The sequence below is a fragment of the Harpia harpyja genome, chromosome 12, assembly GCF_026419915.1.
Source record: "Harpia harpyja isolate bHarHar1 chromosome 12, bHarHar1 primary haplotype, whole genome shotgun sequence".
NCBI classification, from domain to species: Eukaryota; Metazoa; Chordata; class Aves; order Accipitriformes; family Accipitridae; genus Harpia; species Harpia harpyja.
The window spans coordinates 4,360,649-4,373,633 of record NC_068951.1 but is presented as its reverse complement, the minus strand read 5'-3'; the positions used below and the strand labels follow the sequence as shown (position 1 = coordinate 4,373,633).

Sequence of the window (12,985 nt, the reverse complement as noted above, 5' to 3'; positions counted from 1 at the left end):
AAACAAGATACTCTTATGAATAAAGTCCCCGTAGCTTCTATCCTTTGGGAAAAGATCTAACAAAGCTGTAGGATAACACAAACAAGTGCCAGCATCGTTCTCAAGTGACTATGCTATTTAGCTTTTTTACAGACTAACTCATGTTCTGCCTTTTTTTTTTCTTTTTTTTGTCTCTCTTTTTTTTTTTTTTTTAAATGGCTCTTCACTTTCTGACTCATTGGAAACAAATGCAGAGCCTACAAAGATTTAGGTTTTCTGCTCCTCTGATATTACTTGCTGTATATCTAAAATTATTTCCACTTATTACTATTTGCAGTTTCAGAAGCACAAAGATTCACTACTGCTATCTTTGGTATCTCTGTAACAGAACAGGAAATATAATATCGATTACCCCAGTGGATGCTATTTTCTTACACTATGAGATCAGAGGCATTATTTCATTATGGTGAGTAAGAAACATAAGCAGTTAGTGTGCACTGGCCATTTTCTCAACTGGACTACCCTCCCAGAATGGAAGCTTCAGCTCTATTTTACATCAGCTGCCCACCATCTATACTTTTGTGGGTTTCATCACTTGTGTTTGAACACAGCATACATTACAGTGGCATAGTAAAAGTAGATTAATTCTGATAGTTCAGACCTGCAAGCCTTCCACACCACATCCCCGTAGACTTTAGAGAATGAATACACAGAGAAAGACAGCAAACACTGGTGGAGGGGGTACTATTTGTGAAAACACTGCATATAATCTTACCAAAAAAGGGAGAATCCTCTCAAATTTCTGCTGAACCACAACTACCAAAAGAAGCTAAAAATTTATCATACAGCTGAACATACAGTGACAAGCATTCAGAGTAATTTTGCAGCAATGCAAAAGTAATTTGCTATTTGTAATCTCTACATTAGGACTATTATCAACTAACCATTTCTTTGCACTTTGCAGTCATACAATCCCTTCTCTTTGAAGTCTTGAGTGATGGAATCTTGCTGCTTTAAATATTCTGTTAAAAAACAGCACATTTCCTTATTGATCTAGATACTCTTTCTAAATTGACTCTATACAATCTAAAGTACCATATTACTTTATCCATCCAAACCTAGATGAAAACCTTTACATAATATATAATTAGTTCATATATTAATCCTACAAATTGTCTCTAACCATCACTTATTCACTTGATGCCAGTCTCCATATATCCTTGTTTTGGTGAATGAGGAAATAAAAAGATTAGAATGTGTCTGTGTGCCTCATTTCTAAAAGAGCATAGGACCAATACACATTTAATTATCCCAATGTCTGGTGTTAGTTTAGGAAGAGTTTATAGCTGAATAAACAAAGCAAATTCTTCTGTAACACACACCAGTAAAAACAATGCAGAGTTTTTACACTGTGTTCTCTCTGAAGATGTATGTGATTACAAAAAGAAACATAAATCACCGAGACTTAAGCTCTGCAAAAACACCTGAGGGATGCAGCTGCCCAGCTTGCATTCGTTTTAATGGAGAACATGCATTGCTCCAGGACACCTTTGAAAAATTCAGTCTATACAAAATTCATCTCAGTGTTAAATTAACTGCACTCAATAGGCTAGCTGCTGCCATCAGCAGCAACTAACCATTACATGAAATGCAGAAACTTCAAGGACTAACTTAAATAACTGCCAGTTATTTAAGCTGTTGATGCCTAACTTCCTAATCATTGACCTGACTGCAACTAATTTGGAAGCTCTTGTGTATTTCAGTAGTGAGTGATTTGAGAGAAATCCTGACTGAACACAGCTGGCAAGCCTCATACCATTTTGGGTGAAGTGCCTCTTACCAATTTCATCCAGCAGCTCTTGGGCTGGTGGAGGCAGCTCATCAATGAAGTGGTTAGATGCCTGTGAGAGTGCTGAGATAGAAAAAAAAACAACGGTCTAGTTAATTAGCAGTGATTAATCCTCAATAACTGTGATATAGGCTTACATTATGACAGCATCTTGCCGACAAATTTCATTTATCAACCTGCACGAGCCTAGCTCATTCACATTTTATCAAATATCCTTAAGTAACTTCATAATGGAAAAATAATTTAGAGCTAGACTTGCACATTCAGTTCTCAATCCTGTATTGCACATTTTAGGCCAGTAATATTTACACTTCAAACATAGGTTAATTGGAGGTCAGAGGTGTTAGTCTGCAGATGCAAACACAGAATCCATAACCTAATTACCACTAGCAATACACAGTTGTGTGCAAAGCTATTTACCTCTATAAAAAGAGATGTGGGGGTGGGAAGAAAAGAGAAGTAAAACTGCAAAATTTCTTTTCAAATCTGTTTCTCTGTTTACTGATCATTCTATTTGGGCTGGGGCTGGGTTAAGAGACTTACCAGATGCTTTCCTGGTGCTTCTCAAGGATGAAGCAACTACTGGCAACCCATCCTGTGTAAGGTCATACAGAATAAAACACAAGAAGGTAAACTGAAGAACTGTTAGTCTTCAATCCTCCCCTTCAACATACCAAATCCAAAATGAGGTAAGGCCTTAATTAAAGCCTTAGCTGACCATTACATTTTAAAATAAGCTCTTCAATGAGTTCAGAATATGAAAACAGAGGTAGTACTCAGGTAAGCCAGATGTGTCAAAAATTTTGCTGAGGCTGCTGTGCACTCATCTTTCAGCTGGCCATAAGATACTGTCAGCTACATAATCTTTATCCATTTCAACACTGTATGGACAATTGGACGGGAATTCTCTGAAAGGACAGTTCCAACATCTCTTAAGTTCCCATTCTCTGCTTTGAATCTTTATTAAAGCAAGGCACACCTATCCACCAAAAGAGCCCCCCAAAATCAAAAACTTGTAATCACAGACAAGTCCTCACTGTCTGCAAAATGGAAACAGGTGCTTCCTGCACTTAATCCTAGAATAAAATTTTAGACAAGGAAGTGACACAATCAAAAATCTCTGCAGAGGCAGTCAAGGCAACACTGCACTGTTAATGGGCTTAATGAATTCCAACTGTCTGCTACACAAGCAGAAAGACACAGACCTAACCTGATGACAACAAATGCAGTCTGTTCTGCTTGAAAGAACTCTAATTTAATCTTTAAATGACAACCCCATCAATGAATGACAATAAGAAAGGCATAAAGTTATTTTATATATAACTGTCTGAAAAGACAGTTAAGATAATGCTGTGGCTCCAGAACACCTTCAGTTCCAAAAAGATTACTGGAAATCACTACAGTGACCTTGGAAATTGTCAACTCCAAAGAGAGACGATTTTTTGATACAACGAAGTTGATAACATTATGCCATGTCTATGCATAAAAAGGACAAACTTAATCCCCTAATAGAAGGGCTTTCTGAACATTTACTTGCTTCCAAACTACTAGATGGGAGGCTTCCACCTTAGTTTTCTTCCTCAAGGAATCACTCATCTACGTACTCATTTACCTTCCCCCACTAAGTTTTGAGAATTCTTCCGTTTCACATGAAAACTTACATACCTGAACACACAAGCACATGTATTTATTTTCATTCAAGTTTATTCCCCACTTCCACACAGTCAAAAGCCTATAGTTCACAAATCGCTTGTGAATTCAGAGTAGTTCAGATAAGCAGCCTGCTGTTGCCTCACCAGAAGACCAACTGATCAACCCCCCCTCTCCCAACAAAAACATACCTTTTCTACCCAACCATTTTGCAGATACTTAGCACTTTGGTGTTCCAAGATTACCAGATCCAATGCTGGGAAATGGCAATTCTTTACAGCCAGGGATGGGATGGAGGGCAAGCAAGGCCACTTTGATGGTGGTCAACATTTACATACAATTAGGTGCAAGGGGAAGCCAACTCTGTATAATCAGTGGCACGCACTGACTGCTTTGAAATCAATCAGAACTTTTGTCATTATGTCAACAGATCCAGGATTCCAAAATACTCACAAAGACCTAGAAGTATTTCTGTGCTTCTCATCTTGCATTCATTTTAAGGAAAAGTATTTTAAAAAAATATTTTAAAGAATGGCTGACATAAGGTAAGTTTTCTAGACTTACAGGCTCATTCAATTCAGATGAGGAAACTCCTGAAGCAACCGAGGGAATTTCAGTGTTCCTTCCCTCTCCACAGGCTGTAGTGAATGTCCTGGACACTGAAGAGGAGGTCTCTTGAGAACCACAAAAGGAAGAATCTGAAGCTACTTCATGGCAGTGTTTGTATTTCTCAAAGGCTACTGGAATTTTTTCTTCTAGAATTAAAAAAAAGAAAAATATGATAGCAAAGCTGGAAAATTATTTTTTGATTTTTTTGTATCTTGGTCACATTTCAACGGAAGCAGAAAAAGGTTTCTTGTACTTGAACAGGGACTTGCACAGCAAACTAAGAAATTATTATCCATAATTGATGTCTAAACGGAAGTCCAAACTGATTACCTAGGAGTTCCACCTCAGACATTATTTATGCAAAACTGCCAACTGAGAATTTTTGACTACTGTATTACACCAAATTAATGAAAGTACAAAGCAAATGATAATTCATTGCTCTTAACACTTAAGTTCAACAAACATTGAGATCACTTTCTCAACACTCAAAACATACTAAGTGCTTATTACATTGTCCGTCTTTAAAATGCTAAAATCTACACGTATCACTCCAATTTTAAATGTCTAAAACAATTTCTGATTTATGAAGGCTACCATTAACTACCAAGTAATTATCTTTTCAGAAACCTTTCAGGTAGTGGGTTTTTCAGCTGTGTCCCTGTAAATTCTCCTTTAGTTCTAGGTTAGAGATTTCTTTTGACCAAACAGGCTCTAACTACAAAGTTGTAACTATCCAGACCAAAACGAGATTTCAAACAACAGGTACAGCATTTCTTGTGGTTACTTATTCCAAGCCTGACATTTCTGCATTGGTACTACGTGAATGGAGTTTCCATGATTCACATCAATGATTTTTACATTAGCAAGTCATGGCAGAAAGGTCTGACCCCTGGCATAGAAAGGTTAAGTAATTCACTGGTCCTTCCTTCTTTGCTCTCTGCAGTTACCTGAGTTGAGTGGAGTGCTGACGCTAGTTGGTGCATGACTCACTCTGGGTGTTTCACAATCTATATCCCTGTAGTAGTTCTCTTGCTCACAGGGGATACTTGACAAATCCTGAATATCTGTCGCTGATCTGAAGCATGGAAAGATGTTCTGACAGTTAGAATAGCCACTTCTTACACTTGTGAATCACTAAATTCTGCTATTTTCAGGTTCTTTAAATTTTAATACTGTTCAATCTTATCTAGTTTTCCAGAAGGAAGAGAGACATTCCCTTTGAAAACTTCCCACAGAATTCTTGGAAGGCTGAAGATCACCATCTTCAATAATCTTGCAGAGACAGAAAAGGTTAATTATTTCCTTTCCCTTCCTTTACAGGATTTCTTAATTTTAATAATTCTCCTATAAAAGCAAGCTCAGGAAACTGCCTCCAGAAAGTGGTTCACATTTGAAGTTCTTGCCCTAGGTAGAAAACTCTCTCCAAAGCCAAGGGAAGACCTCAAGGTTTAACAAAAATTAACCATCCATTAATTAACACTAAATGTAGGTCTTAGGAGCCTTTAAAAGAGTTACTCAGATAAACTGAAACTGCTAAAGATCTGCACAGGCAGTGATGTCCACTCAAGTTACAAAAACTCTGAAGTGGCTGCAGGACTGGGATTATATCAAGCAAACCAACATCTTCTGCAGATATACCCTGGATTACATTGTCCTTCAAAGACCATGAAGTGAGCAGATGTCTACTGTTACCAAATCAGTAATTTCTATGCAAATCTCCATTATCTGTTAAAAGAAACTCACTTTACTAGTTAAGTCACAAACCTATTCTGCAAATTTTTCCTGGGAATCTCAATTACAAGACTATTTTTGTAATAAAATTTATTTAGCTACATACTAATGATTCGCTCTTTAAAGTAATTTTATTTCTTCTGTGTAATATGGACAGAAGAAACAAGGAATCCTAACACTTCAATGTGAAGAAGCACACTCAGATTAACAGTAAATTAATTACTTATGAATATGAAAATATTTCAAACTAAGGACAACTGTATGTGATAGCTCTTTCATACCCATCTCCCAATTTATCACGAGAAAATATTCTTCCAACACTTCAGACAGGCTGGGAGAGAGAAAACTGTCTGTCTCATCTTCCTGTTTTGTATCAACACAAAACTTTTACAATGATAATGACCAACTTGCTGAAGTTTTGATATAAAATGGTCTGTGGCTCTTACACGTCTTTTTCATTGCATTCTTCCTGTGGCTCCCACAGTACCACTTCTCGTGCTGCTTCAACACTGGAATAAGTGAAGAAAGGTCATATTCATTGATCCTCTCAGAGAATTATGAAAATAAATTTATTTAGTTTTCTCTCTCTCAAAAAGTTTAAAGGACTACCTTCTCTCTGAGGGAGACTGCAGCTCATAAAAACTTTTTGCTTAAAACCTTAGGAGATGGAGAGTGCTAGGAGAAAAATGCCATTTTAAGCACATCATGGATTTGTATCTGGTAAGGAGAAAACTTCTAATTGACATATACAGTTTCAAAACAAAACTGAAAGTTAAATAAAAATCTACAAATATACATCACTACATTGTTTTATCATCCTTTGATTGGTCTGCATTGTAAGGTAATCTCTCAAACTGCAACAACCCCGTTCAAGGTCAAAGAGGCATTTTTGAACGCCTCTAATGAATCTAAGGGGATTAGTCAGATGGTCAGAGAGCAACAGTCCTCTCTGTCCTGCTGGCAAAAGTTCAATTCCTAAGCAAAGGGGGAGCAACCAAAACCATTACCTTTTACCTTAAGGCCAAATATTTACACACTTGCTGCCTACCTTTGACACTGGTAACTCAGTTCCTCCAGTGGAGGAAGAGAGAGTACAACACCGACAGACAGTAAAAGCAGCTCTCACTCCCACACTCGGAGAAAGTGAGCAGCTGCTAACTCTGGAGGAACACAACGAAAGCTGAGCTACAGGGAGGATAGGGGCTTTTAAGAAGCCTGAAAGCCACTGCTGAAAGACCTTCAGGGTGAGGACTATTTCTCTTTAAGCAAAAGTACCCCTTGCAGCATGAGATGGTGATTCTAGCCAACATCTCTGTATACTATTAGAATATAAAATTTACAAAAATACTAGAAATAAACACTTCATGTTTGATAGATGAGACTGCAAGTCTCCAAGCATGGGCTAATGTTATCTGCAGGCAAGATACAGTGAGCATACTTGCACTGGGTTGTTCCCACAGGAGGGGAAAAGGCATGATCTTCATGCCACTTGAGCTCCAAAACCGAAGCACGACAAAATTAAAACAGATGACTGAAGCCTTAATTTGAATTATCTTTGCTCTGTTTAAGACCATAGTTTATCAGTGTAAAAGGAATTGTAATACATATACATGACTTATTTTTCCTATTTCATCTCCCCCATTAAGCAAAAAACCCCCGAAAACCAGAACAAAAACCAAAACTGAACACTAAAAGACAAAACCCCCTGAAACTTGTGAAAGTCCTTTTAGTAATTTCTTGCCAAGGAACTATGATATGTAGATAATCATTAAAAAACAGCACTGGCATCTTATTTGAATATTAGATATATAAGCAGAATTAATAAAGAGAGCACGCTTTATAACCCAATTTATGCTTGAAGTAACGATACAAGTAGGTCTATCTACCTGGCTACAGGCATATGGCTAAGCTGATTCACTCCTAGTGTGTTACTGCCAGAGTTCTGCATCGCTGTGCTGCAAAATAGCATTTTTCCTCCTGAATACAAATAACAAATATTCCCCGTTATTGGGTTTTGCAAGTACAAAAGCAAGCAACACAACTCATTGAACAGGAAATAGCAACTTTATTAAATTTTTTAGTTCTTGTGACCTTTGTTGTTGTCAAGAGACAAATGTCTTTTAAAGATGCATTTTCATAAACATACCACAGCTGCCAGACAGTCAACCACTGAAGCACTGGGGAATATCGCAACATTTACAAATTTGAGCTCAGAGACTAGAGAAGCAACAATGATCCTTCCATTATTCTGCACACACACAATGTCGGCTCTTACAGTTTTTAATCTCAAGATCCTTCCAGCAATATTAATGTGTAAATACAACTCTAATTCAGTTTCCAGCACCATAGCATGTTGCATAAATAGATTAAACTTAGCCCTAGGGTAAAAACAAAAAGGTTGCAAACCGGTTTTGTTTTGTTTTTTTAACTGAAACACAGCAAGTACATAATCATCGCACTCAACAGTATTTCAGTGACTGCAATGCCCAAACCTCATCTTCCAAAATGCTGAGTGTCCTGAACACTCACTAAAATAATGAGGAATAAGAGACCAAGTGACCCTGAAGAATCAAGCTCCAGCCTACTGACAGAAGTGCTGCTGACAAAAATCTAAGTGCAACAAGACTCCATCTCCCTGACTTCAAAAGAAAGAGCACATTTACCTGAAACCTGAATACCTGATCCTGCTTCTTCAGGTAACTGTTTCTGTAAAAATCCTTCACAAGCATCTTCTAATTTGCCCTCAGCATCTGAGGTCTGAAAGGAGGGGAAAAAGGAAGCGAATTCAATTTCTCACAGGCAAGCGGTGAAGGGTAGAACAACTCTCACACGATGACGTTCACAATAATCGGAATGGAGAGACAAACTTTTCAAGAGCTTATCAGCAAACAGCATGGATTGGATTTAATAGTCCATACAATAGTTTCAAATCTTAAAGAAATGGAAGACAACTGTTTTAAGACTATCGAGTACTACAATGGATAGAGCTGTGAAGGAAAGGCTGAGATTATCAACTGCCTAAAACTTTTCTCAGCCACAGATTATGTAGTTGCCTAGTAAACAAATTAAGAAAACGTGCCCCTGGCGTTTTGGGAGTCTGGGTGTCTGTGGGGTTTTAGGTTGGGGGCTTTTTTGTGGGGAGGTTTTGGAGTGGGTTTTGGTTTGGTTTGTTTTTCCCCTCTGGGCAGGGGTGTGTGCTTTAAAGGAACAGGGTTAGAATTTTTTACTTTTAGATAGATCTTTATTTGTAGATATTATTTCAAAAGAAAAGAATACAAACTATAATTCTCCTATTTTCTACAGCTCTTCTTCAAATCAAATGGGAGCATAATAAAACCATATGTCCAAAGTTCTTGACACAGACTTAATTCCTGTCTTTTCTGTTATTTTTACCTCTAGTTGTGAACTTCCCTGAGTAGTAGGAGGAAGGAAAGAATGAGGATCAGGAGTCAAGAATTCTTCAGACATATCAGGAGATGAATTAAGGGAACAATGTAATTTCCTTGAATGCCCCTGTGAAAGACATCATCATTTGAGATGCTTTCCCCACTCTCTATTAAAGAACATTTTAGTCAGTAATGTTAAACAATACTGCATCAAATTGAAATTACATTTAAGGTGATCACTCTGAGTTTCAACGTACCTCCTGCTCCTTACATTACCTTGATGGTTTATAGAACCACACAAAAAGAAGGGGGGGGGGGGGGATTGTTAGTCAGATCACAGCTGAAAGGATCAGCTGTCTTGGTAGTTCAGTGTGCAACACGGAGACACCAGGCTAAACTGTTTCACAGATAACTAGCTGCAACTAGATTTCTTGGATTACTATACATACTCTAGTGAGATTCTCGACTTGTTGAGGAAGGACTGAATTCTTATGAATAGCTATTCCAGACTCTGCCTGTTCATCTTGTGATGGCGACTGGCAACTTCTCCCTAGGATGCCAGAATGGAATAAAATTATTAGGCAAAAAATAATATGAAGTCAGTGATCTGAACCACTGATGGAACATCAATGAGAGTAGACAGTAAAACTACACTGTCTGTCAGGAACATGGAGAAATAATATTTAAATGCTCGCATCATTAATCTAGGCACGTGAAGCTTTCCTTGTTCCTTCATCCGTAACTATTACAAAAGCACTACCCACTATGCTGCTACAGAAAAAGCATCCCTGTAGTCCAATTGAAAGAAATAAAGTGTGAAAGCATAGTCATGGATTTGAAAGCTTTGGGTCTCCCATGCTGATACATGGTAATCATTGACAATGAAGGGTCTCCAAGCTCACTGGACATTACCTTCACCTATTAACATGTAATACTCATCTTAGTCTATTATTTATGTTCACAGTGACTGACTGATTGACCTGCTCTGGAGGCAAGACTCTGGAAGATAAAATTGACAATTATTGTGATAAAATCACAGAAGCTGAAATCTGCTGGGAGACGGGAGAGAGACAAAAAGAGAAGAAATTATTTTTTGTTTTTCAACCTTACCTCCAGAACTTCTGAATGCAGACTCCAGATCACTCTCCTCAGATTCAGATCTATCCTCACTGCCTGGATCCCAAGGCTCAACATTATCACCTGTCTGCCACCTTTGTAGGTCTTGACTTTTTTGGACTCTAACAGTGACATGTTGAAAGGCTTCCTTTATACTCTCTGCTTCACTTTCAGATGTGTATTCACTGGCTGGATATGGAGAGCCAAGTTCTAGCTGTCCTGAGGCCACTCTTCTGGCCATTTGTTTTACTTCTGCTACACAAAAAGAACAAAATTACCAGTTCACACAACAGAATCTGGACCTTCAAAGCATCCCCTGTGTTTCATTTGTGTCTGCAGACTTGGAAATGCTAAGTTATAGCCTGTAAACTCCTCTATCAGAAAAAGAGCTAAACACTTCCTTCCATTTTAAGGGAAGCTTAAAACCTGCATAAATTGATACGGACAAGTCTTTAAATGAACCGTTTTTTCTTAGTTTGCATTCTCTATTACTCATGCCTGTACTGCCATCCACAGGTCATTGCTATACTACCCTTTCTAAGTTCATATGCTGTCCCTCCCTTACATCCTCCAAAACAGGGCTAGAAATTCCTTGAGCTTTATAATCAAACCATGTTAATGTGGTTGTGACTATTTTATGCCCTGAATGTGCAAGACACAGGATGCTACTCATTTGGTTTTCATCCAAGAACAGGCTAATAGATCATCAGCAATTAAGGCACACAGATCTTTCTTAAGTAAGAAAATGTGTGAAGTTTTAATGCACTGCACTGCGTAAGACTTGCTAACATTAATGCTGAGTTAACACTGATTTACTTACTCCTCCATTCTGATTGCATCATCCTTCTCTCCTCACTTATTTTTGTACTGTAAATTTCAGATCTTGATTTTGGATAGCACCTATAATAAATCATTATGAAATGCATCGAACTCTGTTTATGCACAAGCATCTTGTGTTAAGTATTCCCCACTCAGTAAAGGACTAGAAGTTGTTTTAATGTTAATTAAAAGGCTAAGAGCACACATGTTCTAAGAACCCAACAGAACTAGCAGATTGAGCCATCAGAAGCTTAGAAAGCACAGACAGTTATTTAGGTCTATTATAAATTAACCAGACAAGCTGTACATTAAAATCTAGATTTCAGAAGCTGTCAACTGCTTTCACATTATATGTCTATATAAATACTAACAGACAATGAATGTTATGTAGGTGTGCTTTATTCAGGTCAGTAAGGTGATCAGTGGACAACTGAAGATATTCAGAACTTCAGACTTGGATAACAACAATCCTACCACTAACCCAATTCCAATCCAGAATTCATTCACTTGACCATCTAACCACATGTCAGCATCTGGTATATTTGTGTTCTAACCAAGTATGTCCTTTACCAACAGATCTTACTGATCCAACCGGGTCATGAATCAACTTAAAAACTACAAGTTTTCCTGACTGATTGGACCCAAACATTGAAGGAGGTGCCTGTCCCCATCTTTCCAATGAATAAGATACATGAATTTGCACACATTTTGCCAGATACTTTTAACATGTACCCATACTTAGAAAAACAAAGGGATGACATTAAAAAGCACAGCAAACATAATGAACTAACGTATGCTCTGTTGTCACTGGGTTTAGCAAGACTGTTCTACTCCCGCAGCCCCTAACATAGGTCCTAGTCCTACACCTATGAAAGCCAAAGTACTTCTACTGAGAATTGAATGAGGCTGTGCAGAGAGAGAACCACCCTGACTAGTAACTTATTTGATTGCTCTCCTGTTACAGTTTTAGATCACTGACCTCTATCAGAGAGGCATTTGGAATCTGTCTGAACACCACTCTTTAAAAGTAACTGCCCTGTTGTAGCAGTTACCCCATCAGCTCTTCAGCTGACAATGACTCACAGTAGGGTCCTAATTGGACAGATGGCTTTTGGCTTACTGAAAAAATATTTAATGCCATCCTTGATCCTGGATGTGTCTACTTTTGACAGTGGCTGTATCAAGATGACTCTGCTAGAATTAACTCTTCTGTGAATACAATCAAAACTCACCACCTCTCTTCTTCACTTCCACTTGCTGCAGAATGTGAATCACCTCCTCTCTGACACTGCAAGCTGAACTTTTTTTTGCATCTTACAGATACACGTGGGAGTAAATGCTGAAATGAGTCCAACAAGCCATGATTCAGCACATGTTGGGCATTCTGGTAATTACTAGTTGAGCTGTCTATGAGCTATACTAAGAACCAGACCGTACAAGCTTTATTCCCTAGGTTATATTTTAGTAGCACTGCTCATGAGAAAGGATGACAACTCCAAGCCTTAACCTAGTAAAAACTCTGTCCTGGATTTATAGCTGGTTTCATATGTACGCAGGCAGACTATCATAACATGTAGCTCCCAGGGGAATGAGTGGACCTAATGACTCAAGATTATTCCTACAGCAGGTAGGTACATGAATTTCTCTCTTTCTCTTTGGGTTAAGCATGTCAACTACTTATATTTAAAAATGAAAATGATCTAGAAGCCCTTACCAATGACAGCTTAGACCTCCATAAGTATACAAACAAAAATCTCTTCTGCTTGCCCTTTTCCCTGACAGTCCCATCTCCATTTTAGTACAGGATTTTATGCCCTCCTGAGCCACTGGCCTAGTATTTTGCTGG

The 12,985-nt window shown here is 38.1% G+C and overlaps 1 protein-coding gene across 8 annotated transcripts in view; it reads right to left on the bottom strand.

Moving 5' to 3' along the window:
- The window catches only part of TEX14 (testis expressed 14, intercellular bridge forming factor), a 36,585-nt gene that overhangs the window by 5,049 nt on the left and 18,551 nt on the right, over positions 1-12,985 (bottom strand). For 5 of the 8 annotated variants that reach the window (XR_008237636.1, XR_008237635.1, XR_008237639.1 and 2 more), the window contains 13 exons: positions 12,372-12,478; positions 11,141-11,220; positions 10,315-10,575; positions 9,654-9,754; positions 9,212-9,331; positions 8,482-8,575; positions 7,705-7,795; positions 6,265-6,327; positions 5,035-5,162; positions 4,043-4,233; positions 2,372-2,423; positions 1,820-1,891; positions 924-1,001 (listed from right to left, as the gene is read on the bottom strand). Coding sequence is in view for 2 of the 8 variants with exons in the window: in XM_052804657.1 (XP_052660617.1) it covers positions 924-1,001; positions 1,820-1,891; positions 2,372-2,423; positions 4,043-4,233; positions 5,035-5,162; positions 6,265-6,327; positions 7,705-7,795; positions 8,482-8,575; positions 9,212-9,331; positions 9,654-9,754; positions 10,315-10,575; positions 11,141-11,220; positions 12,372-12,478 (1,438 nt within the window). In the remaining 6 variants the exon portion in view is untranslated. The remainder of the gene's footprint in view (positions 1-923; positions 1,002-1,819; positions 1,892-2,371; positions 2,424-4,042; positions 4,234-5,034; positions 5,163-6,264; positions 6,328-7,704; positions 7,796-8,481; positions 8,576-9,211; positions 9,332-9,653; positions 9,755-10,314; positions 10,576-11,140; positions 11,221-12,371; positions 12,479-12,985) is intronic. The other 3 variants (XR_008237638.1, XM_052804656.1, XR_008237640.1) reach the window with 2 other exon arrangements.